Here is a 25,338-nt window from a genome sequence, read left to right on the forward strand (position 1 = left end):
CCAGCCGCAGGAGATGATGATCGGTCCATGACAGGGGCATAATAATTGGAGAGCCCCCACCAAGATCATCTAACCACCGTCCAGATAAGAAAACTAGGTCAAGGGTGTGGCCTCCCTCATGAGTCGGTCCTGAAATTACTTGCGTCAGGTCCATGGCCGTCATGGAAGCCATGAACTCCCGAGCCAACTCAGATGATCCTCCCAGAGATGGTAGATTGAAGTCCCCCAAAACTATAAGTTTCGGGAACTCAATCACCAACCCAGAGAGGACATCGAGAAGCTCGGGCAGGGCTGCTGCTGCGTGACTAGGCGAAAGGTACACCAGCAGCAAGCCCAACTGCGCACCAGGGCCGCATCTCAAAAAGAGAGACTCACACCTGACTATCTGAGGAACGGTGGCCTCCCGCGGTCTCCCTCATAACAACAGCCACTCCCCCACCCCTACCCTGAGCCCGAGGCCGGTGTAGCACCCGGAAACCTGGTGGGCAAAGATCAACCAGAGGAATACCGCCCTCTGGGCCCAACCAAGTCTCCGTGATGCAAGCCAGGTCCGCCTGCTCACACTCGACCAAATCACGGACGAGAGGAGCTTTGTTAGCGACAGACCTGGCATTCAGATACACCAGCCGGAGCTCAGGAGGCTGCACATCCTCACTCCCGGGACCTCGGGGCGGAACAAGAGGGTCGGAGTGCCTCACCGCTTGCAAGCAGCGGAGAGGCCTTCCCTGAGATTGATACGGCCCTCTGTTCCTACACCTGCTGCCATTCCCTAACGTTGTGGGAATAGGTAATCCCACGACTTGCCCTGGAGCCCCGGAGGCAACCGACCCCCGCTCCTCCCCCCCCGCGATCAATCCCGGACCTGGCCTGAACAACGGTTGTTGGACTACCCCCCATATCCGAACAACCAAAAGAAAATCCCACCCCCCTCCCTAACCTCCTAAAAAATTTAGCCAAAAAATTAACCAGGGGCCTCTTAGTTGATTTATATCGGAGGCCCCTACCCATGCCCAGCCATCTCTCAGGGTCCCAACAATCGGGCCCTTCATCAAGAGGAGGTGTAAAGAGTAAGGCGGGTCGCTCCCAGGACGGGGGGGCCCCCTGAGGGCGAGCAAAACTGTGCTAGGATAAGTCAGACGCATGATGATTATTAAACAAGTCCGACAAAAAAGGCAGCAAGGCAGACCAGATCGATATGGGAGGATCTCAACATAAGTCGAAGGCAAGTGACCAGAGTGCCAGCCCAGCTCCACTGCCACTAGAGCTGGGAAACCCCGAACAGATCGAATCCCGCCCTCTCACGGCGGTCGGGGCCGGGGAGCAGCCTGGTATATACAACCGGGGGGAAGCAATACCACCCAGAGCTCTCACCTCCGGGGGCAGCAGATGTAAGATCTCAACCACTCTCCCACAGTGGTTGTAACCCGGACCTTCGAAAATTATAAGGGGAGGAGAGAGGAGGGAATTAGAGCAAAAAAAAAGTCAGCGAAATACATCAGGGCTGATAAGCCTGTAGAGACATAGAATGGTGGGAGAGCTCCGGTTACATAGTTCAATTTCATATTGTAGGAAGACCAGATGATAGTCAGCCGGGAAGGGAAACCGAGACCATGGTAGTTCAACAGAACCACAAAACATGGTCTAGTCAGTTCTGGCGGCGCAGGGGTTAAATTGTGTCTCATTAACGTCCGAGGCATCAGCGTCCGCATTCCCCCACCAGGCCAGGTCGCCATACCAGAAAGGCCGCGGTAATCCACTCTCTCCGTCGCCAGCCATCTCAGACACCAACCAGGCAATATCTCGACCACTTCAACACTTCCACGCCAACGCTGCTCCAAGCCGCGATTCATAGTTAATCAGTCAACACGCGGCTCCCCCAAGCAGCTGAAGAGCGCTCCGGAACACCGCCAAGCTCTAAAAAGTTGTCCCGGGCTCCACAGGCTTCGAGAACGCCTTCAGGATCCGCAAACTCCATCAGGGCCGACAGTCAGCTGGTCGGCGTAACGCAGGCCTCCAAAATCCTCCGCCCGGCTCCAACAAGTTCTTAATCAAGCTCTCAAAACTCTCAAAAAACTCCCGGCCCCAACAGTCAGCTGGTCGGCGCCGCGTAGAGTAGAGCTCCGCAGAATATCTGGGTCTTCCAGGCATTCCGGCAGCCTCCATTAGAGTTCGCCAAGTCTGCAAGCCTCCCGACAAACAGCTGGTCCGACGAACAGCTGATCATGCAGCACGGAGCGCTGCTCAGCTCCTCCGCGTCCTCTAAGGCCTCTAAAAACTCTTCCGGGCTTAGATGGAAAAACCTCGGAGAGTTCAGGGCTCGCGGGGCCAAAAGTCAGCAGTACAGAGGCTCACCTCGTCCTCGTCCCCCATCCAAGTCCTTCACAGAAAAAAATGTTCCTGTGAGGCTCCCAGGGTCGCCACATTGCTGGAGCTCCAAACGGAGCTTAGCCGAGCACGTCCGCCATCTTGGGCATGCTCAGTAAAAAAAAACAAAAAAACCAGGTGGATTATTGTGCAAATATTGTAAATTGACCTAATAAGTGTTGATAAAATATTCTCCTCTATTCATGTTTTAAGAAGTATTTATACTTCAGCTACTATAGTTGTACAAATATATTGGAATATACACAATCTCCCTACAGCTGATTGAGGCTAGTACCTAAAAAGGCATTTTTTATTAAGATTACACTGTTTTCTCAATATGTAATATAAACCACTAGAAGAGAATATGTGTAGCTCAAAATTGAGCTGTGGGGTCCCTGGTATTTTCTGAATTTGGTTGTTTTCCTACAGATGTTTCATTACCCAACTAGGTAACATCTTCAGTCCTAGTAGAAGAAAGCACACAGTACTTTGCCATGAAGCATGTCCAAGATTCCATGAAATACTGAATTTTCAACAATTTTGCCCTTAAGTGTATTGTGTAACTTCCATCTTTTGTCCTACTGCTATGTAAGAAAAGTTTTTTTAAAGTCTTTGTTAGAAGTATATGTATTAAATGTATAAACTGTTTGACTTCATTATGACTCTGGGCAGTATAACATTTAAATAAAACTATTCCACACAGTATAAACAGAATGTCCAGAGAAAACAAACACTATCTCCCAAATTGGTTTCAGCCAGCTGCCCCCACTCACCCCTCTTTGAGAAAGAACTATAAATCTAAGAAGATTCCTCAAATTGTGCAACAATCCTAAAGGCAATTCAACTCCCCCCCCACAACTAAAGGTGGGGCATGTCCCCCATCAAGATGGTCCAAATATCCAGTCATAGATGTCTGTGCTACAAGGCAGAAAACCAAGAAATAAACTTCACACAAAAGTTAAAAACTATTTTTATTTAGACTGGCTATAGTAACACAATCTTGTAAGTCTGATTGCACTTCCTCCTCCTCCCTTTTTTATAAAATGTAAATTAGGAAAGTGACTGAGAAGTTTGTGGACACTTTTTCTTTTTTATCATATTTTATTGATTTTCTTTTTTTTACAAATCATTAGTGCTTAGTAAACAACGTGTTGTCTGGGTTCATTTTTTACTTAAAGATACAAACAAGACGTTTGTCCACACTTTCTACATATCACAGGTTCAATCTACATTTTTCTTCTCATGCTCTGGGGAAGGGTTTCCCCATGTCTCCTTCAATGTCATCTTTACTCTCTACAATAGGGCAGTTCAAATCCAGCATTGCCATAGTTTTTAAATGATTCATAATGGAAAAGATTATGAAAGATATTGAAATAATCTATCAATAGCTGCACCTCTACATTGAAGGGGATGGACATACAGAACTACATCTTTGAGTCAATGTGAAAGGGACCTTTACTGAGACACGAGGTACATGCAGAGAATTTCTCTGTTTGGGGAACACATGAACACCTTTGCACTACCACTGAACCCATGCTTATAGAAGAAGCATGAGGTACTGGTGGACTGTGTAGGAGATTTCACTAGTAGGTACCATTCTTCAACCAGTTAAATGTTCCTACCTCTAGGATTTATTGGTGACCTCTACAATTCATACTGTTTCTAGTCTGGGGGTCTGTTTGGCTTCTGTTATTACTTCTGTTACTGTAGTTGCATTGAATTGTGCTGGATATTGAAACACCACATAAAGTATAGTATTAAAGACTGGGGGAAGCTTCAGAAGCTTCAGTGGTCTCTTTGTTTTCAACTCTTATAGTAAGCATAAATAAGCAGCAATAGCATAGCAATAAACAGCAAAGCCAAGAATCCAGACAGCAGCCTAGTTACATAAAAGGAAGGGAGATTTCAAATGACTTAACAGACCAAACGGATCTTTTGCCAACTCAATGGAAGCACCTACATCCCAGGACTATATATCTTAAGTGAAACTTTTCGTAGTAGAAATTTATAAACAGAAATATGTGCATGTTAAATTTTTTACCCCTTCATGGATTACTGCCTTGTCGTGGCGAAGGGGCTTGCGTAATTCAATGAAGCTATGAGCTATGCCGTGCAGGGCCACCCAAGACGGACAGGTCATAGCAGAGAGTTCTGACAAAACGTGATCCACTGGAGAAGGAAATGGCAACCCACTCCAGTATCTTTGCCATGAAAACCCTATGGACAGTACCAAAAGGCAAAACGATATGACGCTGGAAGATGAGCCCCTCAGGTCGGAAGGCGTCCAATATGCTACTGGGGAAGAGCAGAGGGCTAGTACTAGTAGCGCCAGAAAGAATGAAGCGACTGGGCCAAAGCCGAAAGGACGCTCAGCTGTGGATATGTCTGGTGGTGAAAGGAAAGTCCGATGCTGTAAAGATTTTTTCTCCATAGGAACCTGGAATGTAAGATCCATGAATCAAGGAAAGCTGGACGTAGTCAAACAAGAGATGACAAGACTAAACATTGACATCTTAGGTATCAGCGAACTAAAATGGACAGGAATGGGTGAATTTAATTCAGATGACCATCAGGTATACTACTGCGGGCAAGAATCCCTCAGAAGAAATGGAGTAGCCTTCATAGTCAATAAAAAAATAGGAAAAGCAATACTGGGATACAATCCTCAAAATGACAGAATGATCTCAGTTCGAATCCAAGGCAAACCATTCAATATCACAGTAGTCCAAGTCTATGCCCCAACCACCGGTGCTGAAGAGGATGAAATTGACCGGTTCTATGAAGCCCTACAGCACCTTATAGAACTAACACCCAGAAATGATGTCCTTATCATCATGGGGGATTGGAATGCTAAAGTAGGAAGCCAAAAGATAACTGGAATAACAGGCAAGTTTGGCCTTGGAGTACAAAATGAAGCAGGGCACAGGCTGATAGAATTTTGTCAAAAGAATACGATGGTCATAGCAAACACTCTTTTCCAACAACCGAAGAGACGGCTTTACACATGGACATCACCAGACGGTCAACACAGAAATCAGATTGACTATATGCTCTGCAGCCAAAGATGGAGAAGCTCTATACAGTCAGTAAAAACAAGACCAGGAGCTGACTGTGGCTCAGACCATGAGCTTCTTGTTGCAAAGTTTAGGCTTAAATTAAAGAAAGTAGGGAAAAGCGCTAGGCCAGTCAGGTATGAATTAAATCATATCCCTGTTGAATATACAGTAGAGGTGACAAATAGATTTAAGGAATTAGATCTGATAGACAGAGTGCCTGAAGAACTATGGACAGAGGTTCACAACATTGTACAACAGGTAGCAACCAAAACCATCCCAAAGAAAAAGAAATGCAAGAAAGCAAAATGGCTGTCTGAGGAAGCTTTGCAAATAGCTGAGGAAAGGAGGGAAGCAAAAGGCAAGGGAGAAAAAGAAAGATATGCCCAATTAAATGCAGAATTCCAGAGAATAGCTAGAAGAGATAAGAATGCCTTCTTAAATGAACAATGCAAAGAAATAGAAGAAAACAATAGACTAGGGAGGACCAGAGATCTTTTCAAGAAAATTGGAGAGATGAAAGGAACGTTTAATGCAAAAATGGGCATGATAAAGGACCAAAATGGCAGGGACCTAACAGAGGCAGAAGAGATTAAGAAGAGGTGGCAAAATTACACAGAAGAACTATACAAGAATGAGCTTAACGTCCCTGATAATCACAATGAGGTGGTCACTGACCTCGAGCCAGACATCCTAGAATGTGAAGTGAAGTGGGCCTTAGAAAAGCTGAGCAACAACAAAGCTAGTGGAGGTGACAGTATTCCAGCTGAGCTATTCAAAATCTTAAAAGACGATGCAGTAAAAGTGCTACACTCAATTTGCCAGCAAATTTGGAAAACTCAACAGTGGCCACAGGATTGGAAAAGATCAGTTTACATTCCAATTCCAAAGAAAGGCAGTGCCAAAGAATGTTCAAACTATCGCACCATTGCACTCATTTCTCATGCTAGTAAAGTTATGCTTAAAATTCTACAAGCTAGACTCCAGCAGTATGTGGATCGAGAACTACCAGAAGTACAGGCAGGATTTCGAAGAGGCAGAGGAACTAGAGATCAAATTGCTAACATACGCTGGATCATGGAGAAAGCTAGAGAGTTCCAGAAAAACATCTACTTCTGCTTCATTGACTATGCTAAAGCCTTTGATTGTGTGGATCATAACAAACTCTGGCAAGTCCTTAAAGAGATGGGCATACCAGACCATCTTATTTGTCTCTTGAGAAATCTATATGCGGGCCAAGAAGCAACAGTGAGAATTGGACACGGAACCACTGATTGGTTCAAAATTGGGAAAGGAGTCCGGCAAGGCTGTATACTGTCGCCTTGCCTATTTAACTTATATGCAGAGCACATCATGAGAAAGGCAGGGCTAGATGAATCAAAAGTTGGAATTAAGATTGCCGGAAGAAACATCAACAACCTAAGATATGCAGATGATACCACTCTAATGGCAGAAAGTGAAGAAGAACTAAAGAGCCTCTTGTTGCGGGTGAAGAAGGAGAGTGCAAAACTTGGGTTGAAACTAAACATTAAGAAAACCAAGATCATGGCATCCGGCCCTCTCAATTCCTGGCAAATAGATGGGGAAGAAATGGAGGTAGTGACAGATTTTATTTTCCTGGGCTCCAAGATCACTGCAGATGGGGACTGTAGCCAAGAAATTAAAAGACGCTTGCTCCTTGGGAGGAAAGCCATGGCAAATCTAGACAGCACACTAAAAAGCAGAGACACCACCCTGTCAACAAAAGTGCGTATAGTCAAGGCTATGGTCTTCCCAGTTGCAATGTATGGCAGTGAAAGCTGGACCATAAGAAAGGCTGAGCGCCAAAGAATTGAAGCCTTTGAACTATGGTGCTGGAGAAGACTCCTGCGAGTTCCTTGGACTGCAAGGAGATCAAACCGGTCAGTCCTAGAGGAGATCAACCCTGACTGCTCTTTAGAAGGCCAGATCCTGAAGCTAAAACTCAAATACTTTGGCCACCTAATGAGAAGGAAGGACTCACTGGAGAAGAGCCTAATGCTGGGAAAGATTGAGGGCAAGAGAAGAAGGGGACGACAGAGAATGAGGTGGCTGGATGGAGTCATTGAAGCAGTAGGCGTGAGCTTAGATGGACTCCAGAAGATGGTAGAGGACAGGAAGGCCTGGAGGAACATTGTCCATAGGGTTGCGATGGGTCGGACACGACTTCGCAACTAACAACAACAAAATTTTTTTAAAAGTATACATGTAATAGCCCCTGTGATTCAGGAAAACAAAAGCACTCTCAGAGTGTGGATACTGTATATGTGCATTTAACATCGGTTTCATTAGCTCATCTTTAGTTTTAATTCTTTTCCTCCTATCCTTCCATATCTCAAGGTCTTGATGAACTTCAAGGATTCATTGTTCTATGAGAGAAAGTGAAATCTGTGGGTCCTTGTAATATTTGCTTTTAATTTGGTAGCATGACATGCCAAAAATGTATGTATATTGTTTCTGCCATAGATTGATTTTTTGCTCCACAAATTACATATCCTTGGATGCTTTAGTGTTCTTTTATTTCTGTTTTTCTTCCCTTGCTATTTCAGCTGCTCTTTGATAGGGTTATGGAGTTAAACAACAGGGCTGGCCTTAATTCACAGTGCTGCTGTTTGTTATTATAGAAAATAATCTTGTAAGGGATTAATCTTGCAGAGGGCAGACCTAATTCTAGCTTAGATATTTTTTTTAAGCGTCCTTTGGCCAGTGTGTTTATTTCTAGATGATAGAAGATAAAACTGTAGCTTAAGGGTTTTGTCAGGCCGTTGCTTTTTTCCCTTACACAAATGTTTAATATCTGACAACTAAATTTATCTTTATAGCATTCCTTGCTATATCAATTTTCAGAGCAAACATTCCCCTTTATGTGTGCGTGTGAAGCTACTGATAGTTTTTCTCTCCGTATGTACATTCTCTTGTATAACATATTTGCTTTCAAGAGCTTTAATTTAAACTTTAAATATTTGTTAAGTTTCCATATTTTCAAGAAATTTATATTATTTTATGAATGTAGTAGAAAGTTTTCACTCATATAGCCTTCCATAAGTATGTTTTAAATTGATAGCAAGAAGTTAAACAGAACCTAGTTCTGTGCAGATGTTCACACAAGAATGGATAAACAGAAGAAAAATATGCATGTGATACTCCCGTTGATATAGCTTCTTTCAGTTATTATTATGAAGAACTCTATAAAATGCCATGTGTACACTTGCAATGCTATATTGTGTTATATTTTGTAATTAAGGAAAGAGAGGGATTTTCAGTGTTTTTATAAAAAAAACACTGCAAGAAAAAATGTTCACTGTTTCTTTTGAGAACTGTGATCCTCAACCAGATAGGGGCAGAACTGCTCTTTATCAAAATGTAAAGGGGTAAGAAATTCAGTTGTGGATCTACATATTTTCAATTTAGCTTTATTAATTACTTAGCTATACTATGCCACTATAATTGTTTGCTTTATTCTAGGTCTGAAAATATATTTGATTAAAACACTTTTTACTTAGAGAGAGAGAGGCTGATTCATTTTCTCTCATTCATAAAATAATGCATGATTGTATTGTTGGCTTCAATTTATGTTAGTTTTGCCTGTAACCTTTATTGTTGACAGCTGGCAGTACTGAAAAATGGGTACAGACAGGCTGGATATTGTCTTTCCACTTTTGATCTGGCAGAACTTCTAAATTGTTAGGAAATAAAATTTGACAGTTTCTGTTATTAATTGGAGAACAATCCACCCATATCACAACTGACTTCAGTCTATTACTCCTAATGATTTGATTTTTGTCATGGTCCAGATTTTTTTACATGATATTGAAAATGAAAGGAAATATCATTGTTGCAGGCATGTAGAGGTTGCTAGGGTTATTTCATTGGTTTTTCAGTTCTCTTTTGCCAATTTTATCTGTGCTCTTAAATTACTTTTAATTAAGACAGAATAGATTCCCCATACAGTTGTTGGCAAAGTGATTTTTGGAAGCATGAACATTAACTCAGAAGCAGCAAATTCTAGGGCCAGGAGATTGTGGTTTCTAGTCCTACCTTAGGCATGAAAGCCTGCTGGGTGACTTTTGACAGGGTTCTTTTAGTGGGGAAAATATGAGAAGGGAGGAATATTAGATATGTTGAGTTATTTACAAAAATAATAAAGGTAGGCTATAAATAAACGAAGCCAAGTTGTACATAGCAGTTTATAAAAAGTGAGTTGTATGCTTCTGGAACAGTTTTGCTTTCTAATATACTTCAGTTCTACCTTAAGAAACATCTGGTTGCTGCCTGCTCCCCATCAGTCCTAAATGTCTCAGTTATATAACAAAGTAACAGATGAGCAGGTTCACTCCAACTGTACATCAGCATTCATCAACCTCTAGATATGATGGACTGCCATTTTTCTCCATTGAATTGTAATGTAGTTTCTGGACCAAAGACATAGACCAAATATATATCTCTTTGGACCAGGTTACTATGTCACTGTACTTACAATTAATTCTTCTTTGCTCAGTAAATATATGTCCTGACACAGATGACCTAACAGTACTGTAATATGGATTTTTTTTTACTGAATAGTGGAGGATCCCATGTAAGAACCTAAGTGATTCCTCTGGAGTCGCAGCTTAACAGCATTGCAGATTTGATCCCATTAAGTTATTTCATGTGTCAGTCATCTTGTCAACAGTTTATACAGCAAAATCCAGAATCTTAGCTTTCCAAAATTAATAGCAATTCTTAAGCTGAAAAGATATAAATATTTGGACTATCAGGAAGAAACATGATGCATATATTTAAGGTTTGTTCAGTTGCACATATAGCTTATGGAAAAAGAATATTAATATGTGCCTAAAGAATATTCTCTGCCCAGAGGGTCAGTCTGAGAATGGAAAAGAAATAAAGACTGGCATGAATGCTAAAGGTTTCTGTGAAAGAAAAAGAATCCAAAATGTTGCTGTTGGTTATGTTTAGAGCATCCCCCTTGATTTTGAAGTGTCTTTTTTAAATATAGATTTTGTACAACTATATATCTATGCCTCCATCCACATAAATAACACACACACATAGACACACAAATACGTATTTTTGTGTACAATAGCAAACTCTTTCTCAGGTACCAGCTCCTATAGCAAAAAGAAAATTGAATTGCACACAATACAGAGATATCTGAAGGCTTAGGAAATCTTAAGGTTTGTAATACTCCAAATAATATTTGGTTTCTTCCTCAACTCTAAATTCTAATCATTCTCCTTGGACAGGAGATGGCACCTGATTATTATGAAAACAAAAGTAAAGGTTCTTTCAAACAAAGTTTAGCAATCTTAGAATAGAATAGAGCTGGAAGGGACCTTGGAGGTCTTCTAGTCCAGCCCCCCACTTAAGCAGGAGAACCTATATCATCTCATGATGTTTATGTGGTTTCCCGGCAGTAATGCAGAACTGGCTTGATGCTGTCTTCTTCCAAGATTTGGAACTTGTCTCTCCAGCCTAAAACCCTAGGATTTGAGGGAGGATCATCTTAAGTATTAACTGGTTCTACCCTTCTTGCCTGCTTTTCTTTTTTCCCTGAACCCAGTTCAGGTCAGATAGGCACTATCACCTAGCTGGACATTGTGAAGAGAGGAAGAAAAAAAAAGTCAAATAGAGAATTTGGAAGAGACTGTCCTGCAAAATGGCATAGTTAGCTTAGCTGAAATGGTAAATAAAAACATTCCAGCAGCATTTTATTGCGTATTGATAGCAGTGGTAGTATTGAAACAGAACTGGAATTAACTTCCTTTCAGATTTTGATCCTGTCGTTGGTCGCTCAAATGACATGCTTCAGTTTGTTTGTTTGTTTACAAATTGTAGTGGTTAGGTAGTTGATTCAAAAACAAGGTTCTATAGAAACCTTCTCCATCTCTCATTCTATGTACTATCTCAGCCCATTTGGCCGAATCAGGCAGATGTACACTCCACACAATGTATCAATCTGTTCTGGAGGATGAAAACACAAACGACTTTCCATTCTGTGTTCATCCTTGCTTGACTGATGTGCCAGGAAATGCAGCTGAATTGAGCCTGTTTGGTTACATGACAGCATCGGTGGTGTCCTGCTTAGATTCTGTATCTTGAAATTTGTTGTGTGTGTGTTTTTTTTTTATGATGTTACTTTATTTCCCTCTCAGTAAACTGTAAACTGCAATGAATGTATTTTGGAGTAAATTCTGCTCTTAGTCACAAGAAAAAAAAATGTAAAGTTTGATTTATTTGTTGATCATGTTTTTCAAATGATTTTTCTTCTGTAGGCTGCCTTGTATCGGCTTAGTGGTGATTGGAATCCTTTGCACATTGACCCTGGATTTGCAACCCTTGGAGGTGAGTTTGAGTAGCTTTTCCATGAAATGAATGACTATTGCTTTTTTTTAAAAAAAAAATCGTCCTTTTAAAAAAATATGTATAATTAAGTTTGAGGATGTTTGAATTGTAGCAAACAGTGTTCTTTCCCTGGAATAAAATTACTGTAAGTTGCTTTTGTTTTTCCCTTATGTAAAATACGGTGATGTTTTTAGGTGAAAGTGTGTTTCAAATGTATAACAATAATAACAGTTTGAAAAATATATATATTTTATTATTCTTCAAGATTAGAGTTGGTCATCAAAAGAAATATTGAGCACTTTGAGAAAACTAAATTTATCTAAAATTAACTTGTGGTGATTAAAACAATGAAACATTGAAGCGTGGGAGAAATGAGTATTTTTATCTAATGCCAAAAGAACAAAAAAGGAATGCTGCATTCTTGGAAAAGATGTTCCTTAAACAGGGAGTTACCAAGAACACATTTGAAGTCACTTTTTTTTTGGCTGGTATCTACCTACTAGATGGGAACATCCTGGAAGCAGAATGTAATAAAGAGAAAGTTTCCTAAAGGAGAATATTGTCCTTCATACACTGTAGGTCAAGACATTTATAGATCACAGCATTTAAATACAATCAGGATTACTTTCTACAGTGACTTTTATTTCTCCAAAAATAAAGGGAATTTACTACTGCAAGTTGTATTGTCAGCTTTAACCTCAGATGACTTTAAACGGAGATTGGGCAAATTCATAGCGGATAAAGATGTTTCTGAATCCTAGCTACAAGGCTGTTTATTACAATATGTGCAACTGTTGGAAACTGCAAGCAGTGCTATTATAGTTATGGCCTGTTTATTGGCTTTCTGTTGGCATCTTCATGGGTCAAAAAACTGCATAAGGCAGACTTTTGATCTGATGATCTTTTGTTCTCTCCAGTTCCAGACTGTGATCCTGGTTAGCAACTTGGCTGCTGTGTTATGCATCAGTTGAGGGCTTTGGAGAGTGACCGGATTACAGTCCTTTAGCCAGCAATGTGCTCTATTGCAAATATTTCATGTAGCCATCTGTACTAATTTCAGTGTTTTTGTTGGCAGGTAGATTCTAACACACACTCTGTGTGTGTGGGTGGGTGCGTGTGTGCGTGCGTGCGTGCGCGCGTGCGCACGTGCATGCGCACGTGCATGTTGTGCATATGAATGAGTTTGTAAAACAATAAATAGTCACGATCACTAGAGTTCACGCTTAAACATAGGAATGTAAATAAATAAACTCTTTGAAAAAATGTTTTCTAATAGGATTTCAGAAGCCAATATTGCATGGACTTTGCACTTTGGGATTTGCTGCCAGGCATGCTCTAAAACACTTTGCTAATAATGATGTGAGCAAATTCAAGGCACTTAAGGTCTGTATGGGTTCATGTTTTCCTTAAGTATAGAAGATTACTTTTCTTAAATACAGTTCTTAAAATTACAAAAATGCTACGTTATATTGTTTGAACAAGCCAGAATTGTAAGCCATAGTTTGATATTTACTTTTTTTTAAAAAAATGAACAAGACTTAGTTTCCAGTTTGGTACGCCCAGTGGGAAACCTGTGACTCCTAAGATGTCTCTGAATTACCACTGCCAGCACACTTTATCCTTGGCCACGCTGGCTGATCCATCATTGAGATGTCATTCAGCAGTATCTGGGGACCCATAGATTTTCCACTTCTGTGGAAAAGCTCATGACTTTTGACCTTCTCCTGACTTCAGAAAGAAACAAATGGATTTCTTGATAATTCAAGACTCTATGATTCTACTTATATTATCCAGTTGTGACATTATGCCTAACCTAGAACACCTGAGATGCCCATACTACTGGCTTGATGAAGTTAGGCAAGATCTTCACAACAAAGTTGTCTGCATTTTCTTTCTTTCTTACATGTGACTTCTTGTCGCAAAAGTGGGTGAGGTTGCAAAGGTTAATTTTTGTATTATGCAATTATGTTTTATCTATATTTAATGTCTTTGATTTTTTTTCTTCTGACAGATTCGTTTTGCAAAACCAGTTTTCCCAGGGCAAACTTTGCAAACAGAAATGTGGAAGGAAGGAAATAGAATTCATATTCAAACCAAGGTCAGAGTCTCAAAAGTATAGCCTTGTTAATAGTTTGTATAAATCTCACCGATTTCATTGGGAAATAAACAGAAGAAGCTAACATGTTTCTTTTTGTATGCAGACTTCCTAAACATATAAACATAAACTTCTTTTAGTACATAAAACTGTTTAAAACAGCATCTTGAGAATTCTAGATATGGCATAAGGAATACTTTGATGAAAAGTAGAGAGATGTAGGCATATATTTAAATTCGGCCCATAGATTTTGATACATGTTCATTTTATTCATATCTTATTTTTTAAATAATCAATACTAACATACTAAAAACACTTTTATAATATAATTAAGATTTCTAATTCCCTTTAATTGCCAGCATTTAGTAGGGACACGGTGGCTCAGTGGGTTAGGACACTGAGCTTGTCGATCAGAAGGTCAGCAGTTTGGCGGGTCAAATGCCGAGTGCCGCGTAACAGAGTGAGCACCTGTTACTTGTCCCAGCTTCTGCCAACCTAGCAGTTCGAAAGCATGTAAAAATGCAAGTAGAAAAATAGGGACCACTACAGTGGGAAGGTAACAGTGTTCTGTGCGCCTTTGGCATCTAGTCATGCCGGCCACATGACCACGGAGACGTCCTCGGACAAGCGCTGGCTCTTCGGCTTTGAAACGGAGATGAGCACCGGCCTCTAGAGTCGGAAACGACTAGCATGCATGTGCAGGGGAACCTTTACTTTCATTTAGTGTATATGCTGTATCCTACAATAACTTCTCTTCCATTTTGTAACCTGTTTTAACCCTACACTGTGCCTTCTGGATGTGATGTGCTACAATTCCAATCATCATGACCAAGAATAGTACGAGTTGCCCAGCATATGTCTAGGTACCAGGTTGAGGTGGCTTGCTTACCCAAGCATTTTTTTCTGTTTCAAAACTGAATAATTTCATAACTCTGGCATTCTAGGCAGTCCTCTGTTCCTAGCTGTGAAGCTCCTGTTCTTGTGGACTAGAGAAGCAATGTTCAAGATTAAAATCAGTATCTTGATATTGGTCTAGATGCATGTATGGCCATCAATAAAATTGGGTTAGAGCCATAATGATGTTATTCTTAGGCACAATTTGTGGACTGGTTTAGAGTTACTTTATATTGTAAGGTACTTGATCTTACTACCTGGCAGGAGCTGTCTAGAATTTAAAAAAAAATTCTAATCACTTCCCCAATCCTTATTTTTTAATTAGAGATACCAGAAACTAGGATTTGGGGCATGAGAACCCTTATGTGTTCTGCCATATTACTACATACTCTCCTTCACTTCTCTTTTTTATTTCATAGGACTTGATATAACAATTTAATTGCAATTGCTTTAAAGAGTTTGTCTTGTCTTTTAAACTTACATTAAAAATCTAGGGAAAAGGAATTAAAATAACTTTTAAAAGCTCCTGTTTCATGTGCTTGAATCTTTTTTCTCATAAAAAGTGCACTCAGACTTTGTTGGCCTTTTAAAAAAAAGTTCCATGTAAATAGGCTTTGTTGATACTGCCTCTGGCTTGAAGTCCCTTGGCATCACCCCCCCCCCCGCAAAAAATATCTTTTATTTTTCATTCATCTCTATTTTTCTAAAACACATTTCCTTCCTGTATTTTTGTAAAAAGCCCACAGCAAACTGAGAAGAGGTATTGCTATAGAGCTGTGGAAGTAAATAAAGATTTTGAAAAACGTAAAGTGTATTTTATTGAAACAAACAAAACATATTCAAAGTTAAATGGCTGCAGTTTGTTAAATGCTAGAAGCTTGTTGTTCCATTTGCAGTGTGCTTAAAATGTGCAGCTGTTCTTTATAAATCTACATTTAACACCAAGTGTTTCTTTTCCGTGCATGCGGATTTTATCCATAACGGTGTTAGGAATTGTAGATTTTCTTTCATTAACTGTTATTTGCATTATCATAATGAATAGTTGTACGAGCAATTGTTCTATATTTAGGAGGGTTTGCTTTGTATGATTTCTAATTATTTCACTTTTTCATTTCCCTCATACTGAGGCTTTGTTTGTGCAATGAAAGGAATGAAGAGGATTTCTCACTTGACATAAAGCATAGCAGTAACCCTGCTTGTAATTGTAATGTTATGGAGACGAAAAACCCACTTCTATTTTTTTTCCTTTTACAGGTCAAAGAGACTGGAGATGCTGCAATTGTAGGAGCATATATGGATCTAGTGTCATCTTCTATGCAGACTTCAGCTAAGGAACCTAAGGTAGGAAAAACATGAGTAGCCTCTTGGTATGATGGCCTCCAGATTTATGTGTGCTGTCTGTCAGAACAATAGCAGTAACTTTTGTATATAGCATTTGTACTTCCACAAAAAAGCCAAATTGTGTTGCCTGTTTACATGTAGCCAATATCTGTTTATTTGCTCTGTGAGATTCTGCCTGTATTAGACAAAAAAGAGATTTATTTAAGCTGCTGAAGCCACTTTTATTTAGCCACTTATATTCTTTTTGCTAGTTATGTGGTCTTGTGTTCTCTGAATTGAACCCTTTCTCCAGCTGAGCATTAAGGCTTATTAATAATATGCAAACATATCAGAACAGTGTATTCTCAATCCAATAGTATTGGCATCACTTGGTACTTTCTTTGGTGAATGAGATATTGGGAATATAAATTGAAAGGGAGGATAATCTGAATATTTCGGGTTAAAAAAAACGACTTAAAAATTTGTTACGTGTCACTAAATGGGCTACATCCAGAAGTGTATCAGAGCATTTACAATTAGTGATTTTAGTGACTTAGATATCTTACACACTGCATATTTCTCAATCCTAGAGGTACACAGATTCATGACAGAAATATGAAGAATACATTCTATTGATAGATGCCAATCTATAAGTGGACCAATATACACTACAATGTTCAAAAATACTCTTTTCTTTAGAAGCTGTACGATAGGCAAAAAGTTTATCTACCCAGTAGTTTTCCATAATGATTTTACCTTAAAATCTGCTATGTTTCTACTATTCTCTTACAGGTTTCTATTTTGTACACTGCTCAACTGCCAGTGCTGAGTTGATCATTAAGAAAATATTAAAGTTCTAAAACAATACAGTAATAAATGATAAAGTGGGGAAAAATGAATGAAAAAAACTAGGCAGCAACAAATTATACACTTACTCCTCAAAAGAGGCTATGCCCTTCCTAACCAAAATCCTGGGCAATGAGCCAAGTCTTCAAGGCGCTCCCAAGACACTAGTATTATATTACCTGGATCTCAGGAGGAACCTCATTTCACAGGGCAGGAACTGTGACAGAGAAAGTGCACTTCCAGCATCCTGATAGAAGGCATTGTTCAACTGAAGGAAAGAGCGCTGAAACCCTGTTGGACCCAAGTGGACAGGCAGATATTAGGGAAGATAGGCAGTGCCTCAAGTAGCTGTATCCTATGCCATGTAAGGCTTTATAGGTAAAGCTACAAGATGACCAGGGTGTGAATGATTTGAACTGTTCCTGATTAAAGTGAATAGCAGCATATTGATCTCATTTCTCTTTCAGTGCAGTTAGTCTCTATTAGTGACACCTTAAAAAGGAGGCTATAACGTTATATAAAAGTGGCTGACTTAAATAATATGGATGTGAGGTGAATGCAATATCTCTCAGAGAACCTTCAATTTCTGTGCTAGGCAACAGGGTTGCAGAGCGACCTTATTTTTGAAGAAATTGGTCGCCGTATCAAAGAAGATGGAAATGAGCTGGTGAAGAAAGTAAATGCTGTATTTCAGTGGAACATCAATAAGAATAACAAGCCTGCAGCACAATGGAGTAAGTTGCAAGTTGAATTAATTTATGGAGCATCTTATTTTATCCTCTAATGGAATAAATGAATCTTGTTTCTAAATCCCACTACGTGAAAAGCAACAACATAATGTTCCCTTGTCCTGGAACTGACAATTGTAATTGTGCCTTTGTCGGCCATGGACATTCATAAGTTTGAGCCAGTTGTTATCTCTTGGTTCAATCTGTCACATAGATTTGGTGCAGGAAAAAAAATAGGCATGTGAGTTCTGTTTGTGCAACCTTGAATGTACGAAGGAAAGGGAGCATTTTAATCTAATAATTGAATGAATGCTATGTTTTGTTTTGCTAATTTTCTTTTCCAGAGCTATATTGTATACTGGCAGTCCTCACATTAAGCAAACTTTGCCTTTGACTAAAACCTTCTTTTAACCAAGGAATGATATTAATAATTAATAGCTGTGTTCCTGGACAGCTAGTAATGTGGGTCCACAAGATTGTAAAATTTTAACATCATCATCATCATCCAGTCAACCAGATGTTCAGACTGGGTTTGGCATTTTTGTCTATCTATTGAGTACTTACCAAGAACCTGGGATAGGCAGATATGAATGTTTGATGGTGTTACAGATATTGTCGCAGGATGGATGCTATTCCCGGTAAAGCCGCCTTTTGCAAGGTGTTCAAGTGATGTTCCAGTTCTTTTGGGATTGAACCCAAGGCGCCTATTACTATTGGTACTACCCTTGCTTGCCTTTGCCATACTCATTCTATTCTATTTGTAGCTCTTTGTATTTTGTTATCTTCTCCAGTTCTTTCTCTTTTGTTCTGCTGCCTCCAGACACTGTCACATCCACTATCCAGACTTTTTTGTCTTTCTTATCAACAATTGTTACATCCGGGGTGTTATGTGGCAGGTGCATGTCTCTTTTAATCTTAAAGTCCCAGAGAAATTTAACTTTTTCATTTTCTATGATTTTCTCTCTTTTATGGACCCACCAGTTCTTGCTTGCAAACAAATGACATTTCTTGCAGATCTTCCAATGCACCACTGTTGCTACTTTGTCATGCTGCTTCTTGTAGTCAGTCTGTGTGCTTTTGCAGCAGCTTATCAGGTGGTCCACTGTTTCTTCAGCTTCTTTGCATGGATGGGACTTACTGTCTGTTGCTGTCTTCTCAATTCTGGCTTTGTATTCACTTGTCCTTAAGGTTTGGTCTCGTGCAGCCAGAATTAATCCCTCGGTCTCTTTTTCAACTTTCCTGCTCTTAGCCATTGCCAGGTCTTATTATCTGCTTTCCCAGCTTTTTCTTAATATACTGGCCATGTAGTGCTTTGTCTTCCCGTGCCTACATTCTGTTCTTCATTTGGTCTTTCTTGTGGGCCAGTTTGGTCTCTCCAGTAGTCAGTAAGCCTTCCTGATATGCTAACTTCAGTGCATCTTCATCATTGTCCTTCAGATATTCTTCTGCTTGATGTTGTGAGCTTGAAGGATAGTCAAGTATTTTTAGTAATCATCGTCATCCAGATTCTTAATGTTATTTTCCTGGAGCATCTTGATTTGTTCAGTTTTCACTATTTTTCCTTGTCAGTGAGTGTGGCATATTTGTCCAAATCAAACTCCATTGCAATATCTTGGCTATATATATATGGACATTGTTGAGCAGCAATTCTATTTCAGATGGAGTTTCTCCATACAGCTTCAGATCTTCCATGTAAAGGAGGTGGGATTGTGTGGCAGATGTTTTTGATGTTTGATAGCCGTGGCATGAGTTATTCAGTATTGTTGACAGAGGAAACTGTGCAGTGACAAATATTAGTGGTGATAGTGAATCTCCTTCCTCTTTCTCTCTCTCCATTGTTGTTGTTGTAGTTGTTGTTGTTGTTGTTGTTGTTGTTGTTGTTATTATTATTATTATTATTATTATTATTATTATTATTATTATTATTATTATTATTATTATTATTTGCACAGTCAGCCAGATGTTCAGACTGGATTTGGCATTTTTGTCTATCTATCGAGTCCTTACCAAGGACCTGGGATAGGCAGATATGTTTGATGATATTACAGATATCATCACAGGATGGAAGCAGTTTCTAGTAAGGCCGCCTTTTGCAATTGACTAATGGCAGATTTGTCACTGGTGTTGAAGTGGTGCTCCAGTTGTTCTGGGATTGCACCCATGGCGCCTATTACTATTGGTATTACCCTTGCTTGCCTTTGCCACAGTCTTTGTATTTCTATTTGTAGGTCTTTGTATTTTGTTATCTTTTCCAGTTCTTTCTCGTTTATTCTGCTGTCTCCAGGTACTGCCACGTCCACTATCCAGACTTTTTTGTCTTTCTTATCGACAATTGTTAAATCCTGGGTGTTATGTTGCAGGTGCTTGTCTGTTTGAATTCTGAAGTCTCAGAGCAGTTTAACTTTATCATTTTCTATGACTTTATTTATTTATTTATTTATTTATTTATTTATTTATTTATTTATTTATTAAATTTTTATACCGCCCTTCTCCCGAAGGACTCAGGGCGGTGTACAGGGCAATAAATATCAAAATGTAAATACAAAAGTTAAAAAAGAGTTAAAAAGAATTAAATAATTATGCCCAATATAATACAATAATAAAAGTGTGTTAAAACTAAATCCAACCCCAAACCCATCAGACCAGGCCAGATTGTTCAAATAAATAAGTTTTTAAATCGTGCCGGAAGGAGCGAAGGTCGGGGGCCATCCGGAGCTCAACCGGCAAGCGGTTCCACAGGTCTGGCGCGCCCACAGAGAACGCCCTCCCCCTGGGGGCCACCAATCGACATTCTCTGATCGGAGGCACCCTGAGGAGGCCCACTCTGTGGGAGCGCACTGGACGGAGGGAAGTTGATGCCGGCAGCAGGTGCTGCCGTAGGTAATCCGGACCCATGGCATGTAGGGCTTTGTAGGTCATAACCAGCACCTTGAATCTCACCCGGAGGGCAACTGGCAGCCAATGCAGCTCGCGGAGTAGAGGTGTAACATGGGAGTATCGGGAGACCCCCAACACAACTCGCATGGCTGCATTCTGTACCAGTTGAAGCCTCCGGGTGGTCCTCAAGGGAAGCCCCATGTAGAGAGCATTGCAGTAGTCCAAACGAGAGGTCACGAGCGCATGAGTGACTGTACGCAAGGCATTTCTCTATTTTATGATCCCACCAGTTCTTGCTTACAGGCAAATGATATTTCTTGCAGATCTTCCAATGCACCATTGTTGCTACTTTGTCATGCCGCTGCTTGTAGTCAGTCTATGTGATCTTCTTGCAGCAGCTTACCAGGTGGTCCACTGTTTCTTCAGCTTCTTTGCATAGGTGGCACTTACTGTCTGATGCTGTCTTCTCAATTTTGACTTTGTATACATTTGTCCTTAAGGCTTGGTCTTCCGTAGCCAGAATTAGTCCCTTGGTCTCTTTCTTCAACTTTCCTGCTCTTAGCCATTGCCAGGTCTTGTTATTATCTGCTTTCCCAGCTATTTTTTTAATGTACTGGCCATGTACTGCTTTGTCTTCCCATGCCTCTATTGCTATTCAAGCTTCGTATCTACTGATTTTCCTGGCTACAGCTGTTATTTGCTGCTTTATTATTTCCAGTGCTTCCTTGATCTTCCTTGTTTCTAAGGGGTATTTCTTGATTAGGTATTCGTTGGTCTTCTTCTTCTTCTTCTTTTTATTACTGTTGTTGTTGTTGTTATGGGAATTGACCTCCCTTGTCTTTAGGCCCAAAGCAGAAATATTTCTGAACCACTGCTTTTGAACACTGCTTTACATTTTATAAAAGTAAAGTGTCATATGGTGAAACCTTTAGGTCAGCACCTCTCCAAGGAAGATGGAGGGGGAAAAAACTGCATAGGCTCTGCTAGTTGATATTTCAATTCAGACATAAGATAGATTGACCCAAACATTATTATGTCCTAAATTCTGTCTTTCTTTCATATAATACCCAGGGACAATTTATGTAGCAATTAGAAAAGGCAGCTAGCTAAGCTTAATTTTAGCTATAATTTACCTTTTTAGACTGGCATTTTAATGACAACAAACCTGGGTGTATTTTTTTCTCCATTTTTGTTTGTTAACTTTGGTTAAAACTTGCTTGCTTGTTTTTATGTCCCAGAGTCTTTGTCACTTCCCACAACCTTTCTTCTTGGACCCTCTGTTGTTAATAACTAGTAAACTAAAATTCACCTGCAGATGTTAGCTTCTGGCACTTTCTCTTTTTCTGTCTCACCTGCTAGTTTGTTTGTATTGTTAACTGTGTGTTGCAGCCTACCTTTGTCACTGTTCCTTGGCCTTCTGCTGCTCTGGGCCCTGTGACTGCTGAGAGCTCTGGCTACCTTCAGAGACCCTGCAGCTTGTAGCTGTTGTGGGCAGTGAATAAAACTCTGGCAACTTTGCCTGATGTCCTTGGGCTGCATGTAAGGAAGGGGATGGGGGAGAGAAAGCCCTTAAGGAAATGATTTGCAGTTCTGGTTGACATGCCCAATAATTTTATTCTTCCCAAATTCATGACTGCCAAAAAAGCTTTTATTGCTTTGTGCAATTGTCTGTAGCCTCCTCCCTCATATCACGCCAACCTCTTCATTTCATTAGTGTCCCTTAGCGGCTGGAGTATGTGAACTAGAATTAATATTTGCAATGGGAGTGTGAATTCTTCACTGTGAAACTTTTAGCAGTTTATTTTAATAATAACAATATTTTATTTGCAGGCTGCACAGAAATGCATTTGATATATCAGGACAATTCCTTGTCTCCACCTCCCCCCCACCAAACATGCATACCTTGTTTAAATCAGGACCATTTTCCTTCCCTCCCCTGATGATTAACTAGGTTTGTGAAGCTATTTAGCATTAGACTACTGCAATGCCCTCTACATGGGGCTGCCCTTAAGGACCACTCGAAGGCTTCAACTGGTGCAGAATTCAGCCGCGTGAGTTGTGATGGGAGCTTCCCGATACTCCCATGTAACACCTCTTCTCCGCGAGCTGCATTGGCTTCCGGTTGCCCTCCGGGTGAGATTCAAGGTGCTGGTAATGACCTATAAAGCCCTAAATGGCTTGGGTCCGGACTATCTAAGGGAACACCTGCTGCCGGCATCATCTTCCCATCGTCCTGTGCGCCCCCACAGGGAGGGCCTTCTCAGCGTACCGCCGGTTAATGAATGCTGGCGGGTTATTCCCAGAGGAAGGGCGTTCTCTGTGGGTGCGCCTGCCCTATGGAACCAACTACCCACGGAACTTAGGACTGCCCCCGACCTTCGCTCATTTCGCCGGGACCTGAAAACCTGGCTTTTGAGCTGTTTGGTCCAGACTGTGAGGTTTTTAATTTAATTGGGTTTTAGATTTACTTTTGGGGCTTGAATTTAATTTAATTGTTTTAATTGATTTTTGATTTTATTTTTTTGTATTTCATGGTTCCAACTGCTCTGTAAACCGCCCTGAGTCCTACGGGAATAGGGCAGTATACAAATTCAATAAAATAAATAAAATAAATTTATATTTATGCAACGCCTTTCAAATGTCCAGAACTTTGTGTATATGAACACCAATAAAGCAGTCCTGTACATATGCAGTTAAACAGCAACTATGTATAGTTGGCCTGTACTACTATATGATCCCATACTGTTGATGATAAGCAGAGACTATGATTTAGCAGACACCAAGCCACCAGGTGTTTTTGTGGGTAAAATGAAATGTGAATCTACCTGTGTTTCCCCGAAAATAAGACTGGGTCTTTTTTTTTAACCTCCAAAAGAGGCACCAGGTCTTATTTTTGGCAGTTGTCTTTTATACTCATCTCTGGCACTGACAGCCTAACCCAGCCAGTCCACTTCTTCTCAGGCCGAAGGAACAGCTTAATTCTGCAGCTGCATTCCAGCCTGCATTTTGTAGTCAGGCCTTTCCAGAAGGCCTATGCAGCCGAATACTGAGCTAGGGATTCAATCCATAGCTCGGTTCTTGGCTGCAGTGGTCTTCTAGAAAGGCCTGTGATGGAGAAATGCAGGCCTGGCTGCAGAAGATGCCACAGAAGAACTGGGCCAGTCAGGCGAGGCCTGGCTGCAAGGTAAGAGGGTGTGGGGCCCGTGAGGCAGCTCCATACCTCCACCCCACCCTAGCTTGATTTTTAGGTCTGTGCCTTGCACCAAAACTAGGCCTTATTTTTTGGGGAAAGGCTTATATTAGGCCTACCTCCAAAAGTTAAGCTAGGGCTTATTTTCGGGGTAGGCCTTACTTTCGGGGAAAAACATGGTAGAATTTCCTGAGTATGTACTGCTATAGGCTTTCATGGCTAGAATCTCAAAGGCAAGGGTAGCTGGCATTTTCAGAGGCAAGGTGGTCTCTGCACAGAACCCAGGCAACTGAGCAGAATGACTGGGCTTTAAAATAAATATTTGATTCTTGCCTGGTCTTTACCTGAATTAATTTCCCATTAGTTCAGGTGAAATTAAGGCTGCATAAACAATGGACAAATCAGAATAAACAGCATTAAAATGACCAATCAAGATCAGGCACAAAGAATCGATTGGAGATAAAGTCCTCACCAATCTGCAACAATCTGAGTCAATTCCTTCTCAGTTGTGTGTGATCTAGGTAGTCATAGTTGCTGGTGAAACTTCATGAAGTCTCTAGACCACAGTGACTAAATCCTGAAACTCAATACTGCCCAATAGTGTTTTGACCATTGCTTGTATTCCTCTCCAATACATTAGATTATTAATATGTGCTTGTCATAGACAATTTGTATTCAGCTAAGTTCCAGTATTTCAAGCCATATATCCTCTAACAAAACAATTCTATCAAAATATATATTTTTTTGTTTCATTAACTTTGATTAAGCTCTGTTCTTCAGAATGAGTAATATAACTTAGCCCTTTCAGTACATGTATTATGCAATTGTTATGGTAAAATGGAGCAGGTTTTTAAAGAAACTAAGCAATCAGGTCAAATCAGATTTTTCATGTGCATTGAATATTCTATATTAAAATGTTTTTTTAAAAATAAAATTAGTTTAGATGAAAATATTACTCGTAGAAACAAATTAAGGCAGCCTCCAAATTGTTGTCTTTTGCACTCCTTGTATGGGGTGAGAGAAGAAATAGCTCTGAAAATCTGCAAGACATGAAAATTATTATTATTATTATTATTATTATTATTATTATTATTATTATTATTATTATTATTATTATTATTATTATATTTCTATACCGCCCTTCTCCCGAAGGACTCAGGGCGGTGTACAAGGCAATAAATACAATAAAATACAATGTACAAACGTTAAAAAAGAATTAAATAAGTAGCCCAATTATAATAAAAATTAATAAAATTAATATTAAAATACCCCAAACCCATCAGACCAGGCCGGCTTGTTCAAATAAGTAAGTTTTTAGGTCACGGCGGAAGGAGCGAAGGTCAGGAGCCATCCGGAGCTCAACCGGTAAACGGTTCCAAAGGTCTGGTGTGCCCACAGAGAACGCCCTCCCCCTGGGGGCCTCCAGTTGACACTCTTTGACCGACGGCACCCTGAGGAGGCCCTCTCTGTGGGAGCGCACTGGACGAAGGGAAGATGATGCCGGCAGCAGGTGCTCCCGTAGGTAATCCGGACCCATGCCATGAATTGACAGAACACAATGTTGTCACAACATTCTCCATTGCTAATATCATAATACCTGACAACTTAGGT

General features: G+C 40.3%; 1 protein-coding gene across 1 annotated transcript in view; it reads left to right on the plus strand.

Moving 5' to 3' along the window:
* The window catches only part of HSD17B4 (hydroxysteroid 17-beta dehydrogenase 4), a 69,918-nt gene that overhangs the window by 38,862 nt on the left and 5,718 nt on the right, over positions 1 to 25,338 (plus strand). Inside the window, exons 18-22 of the mRNA XM_081321586.1 lie at positions 11,708 to 11,777; positions 13,054 to 13,160; positions 13,789 to 13,875; positions 16,021 to 16,107; positions 17,528 to 17,666. Of these exons, the coding sequence (XP_081177712.1) occupies positions 11,708 to 11,777; positions 13,054 to 13,160; positions 13,789 to 13,875; positions 16,021 to 16,107; positions 17,528 to 17,666 (490 nt within the window). The remainder of the gene's footprint in view (positions 1 to 11,707; positions 11,778 to 13,053; positions 13,161 to 13,788; positions 13,876 to 16,020; positions 16,108 to 17,527; positions 17,667 to 25,338) is intronic.

The sequence above is a fragment of the Vipera berus genome, assembly GCF_964194415.1.
Source record: "Vipera berus genome assembly, chromosome: 2".
In the NCBI taxonomy this organism is placed as follows: domain Eukaryota; kingdom Metazoa; phylum Chordata; class Lepidosauria; order Squamata; family Viperidae; genus Vipera; species Vipera berus.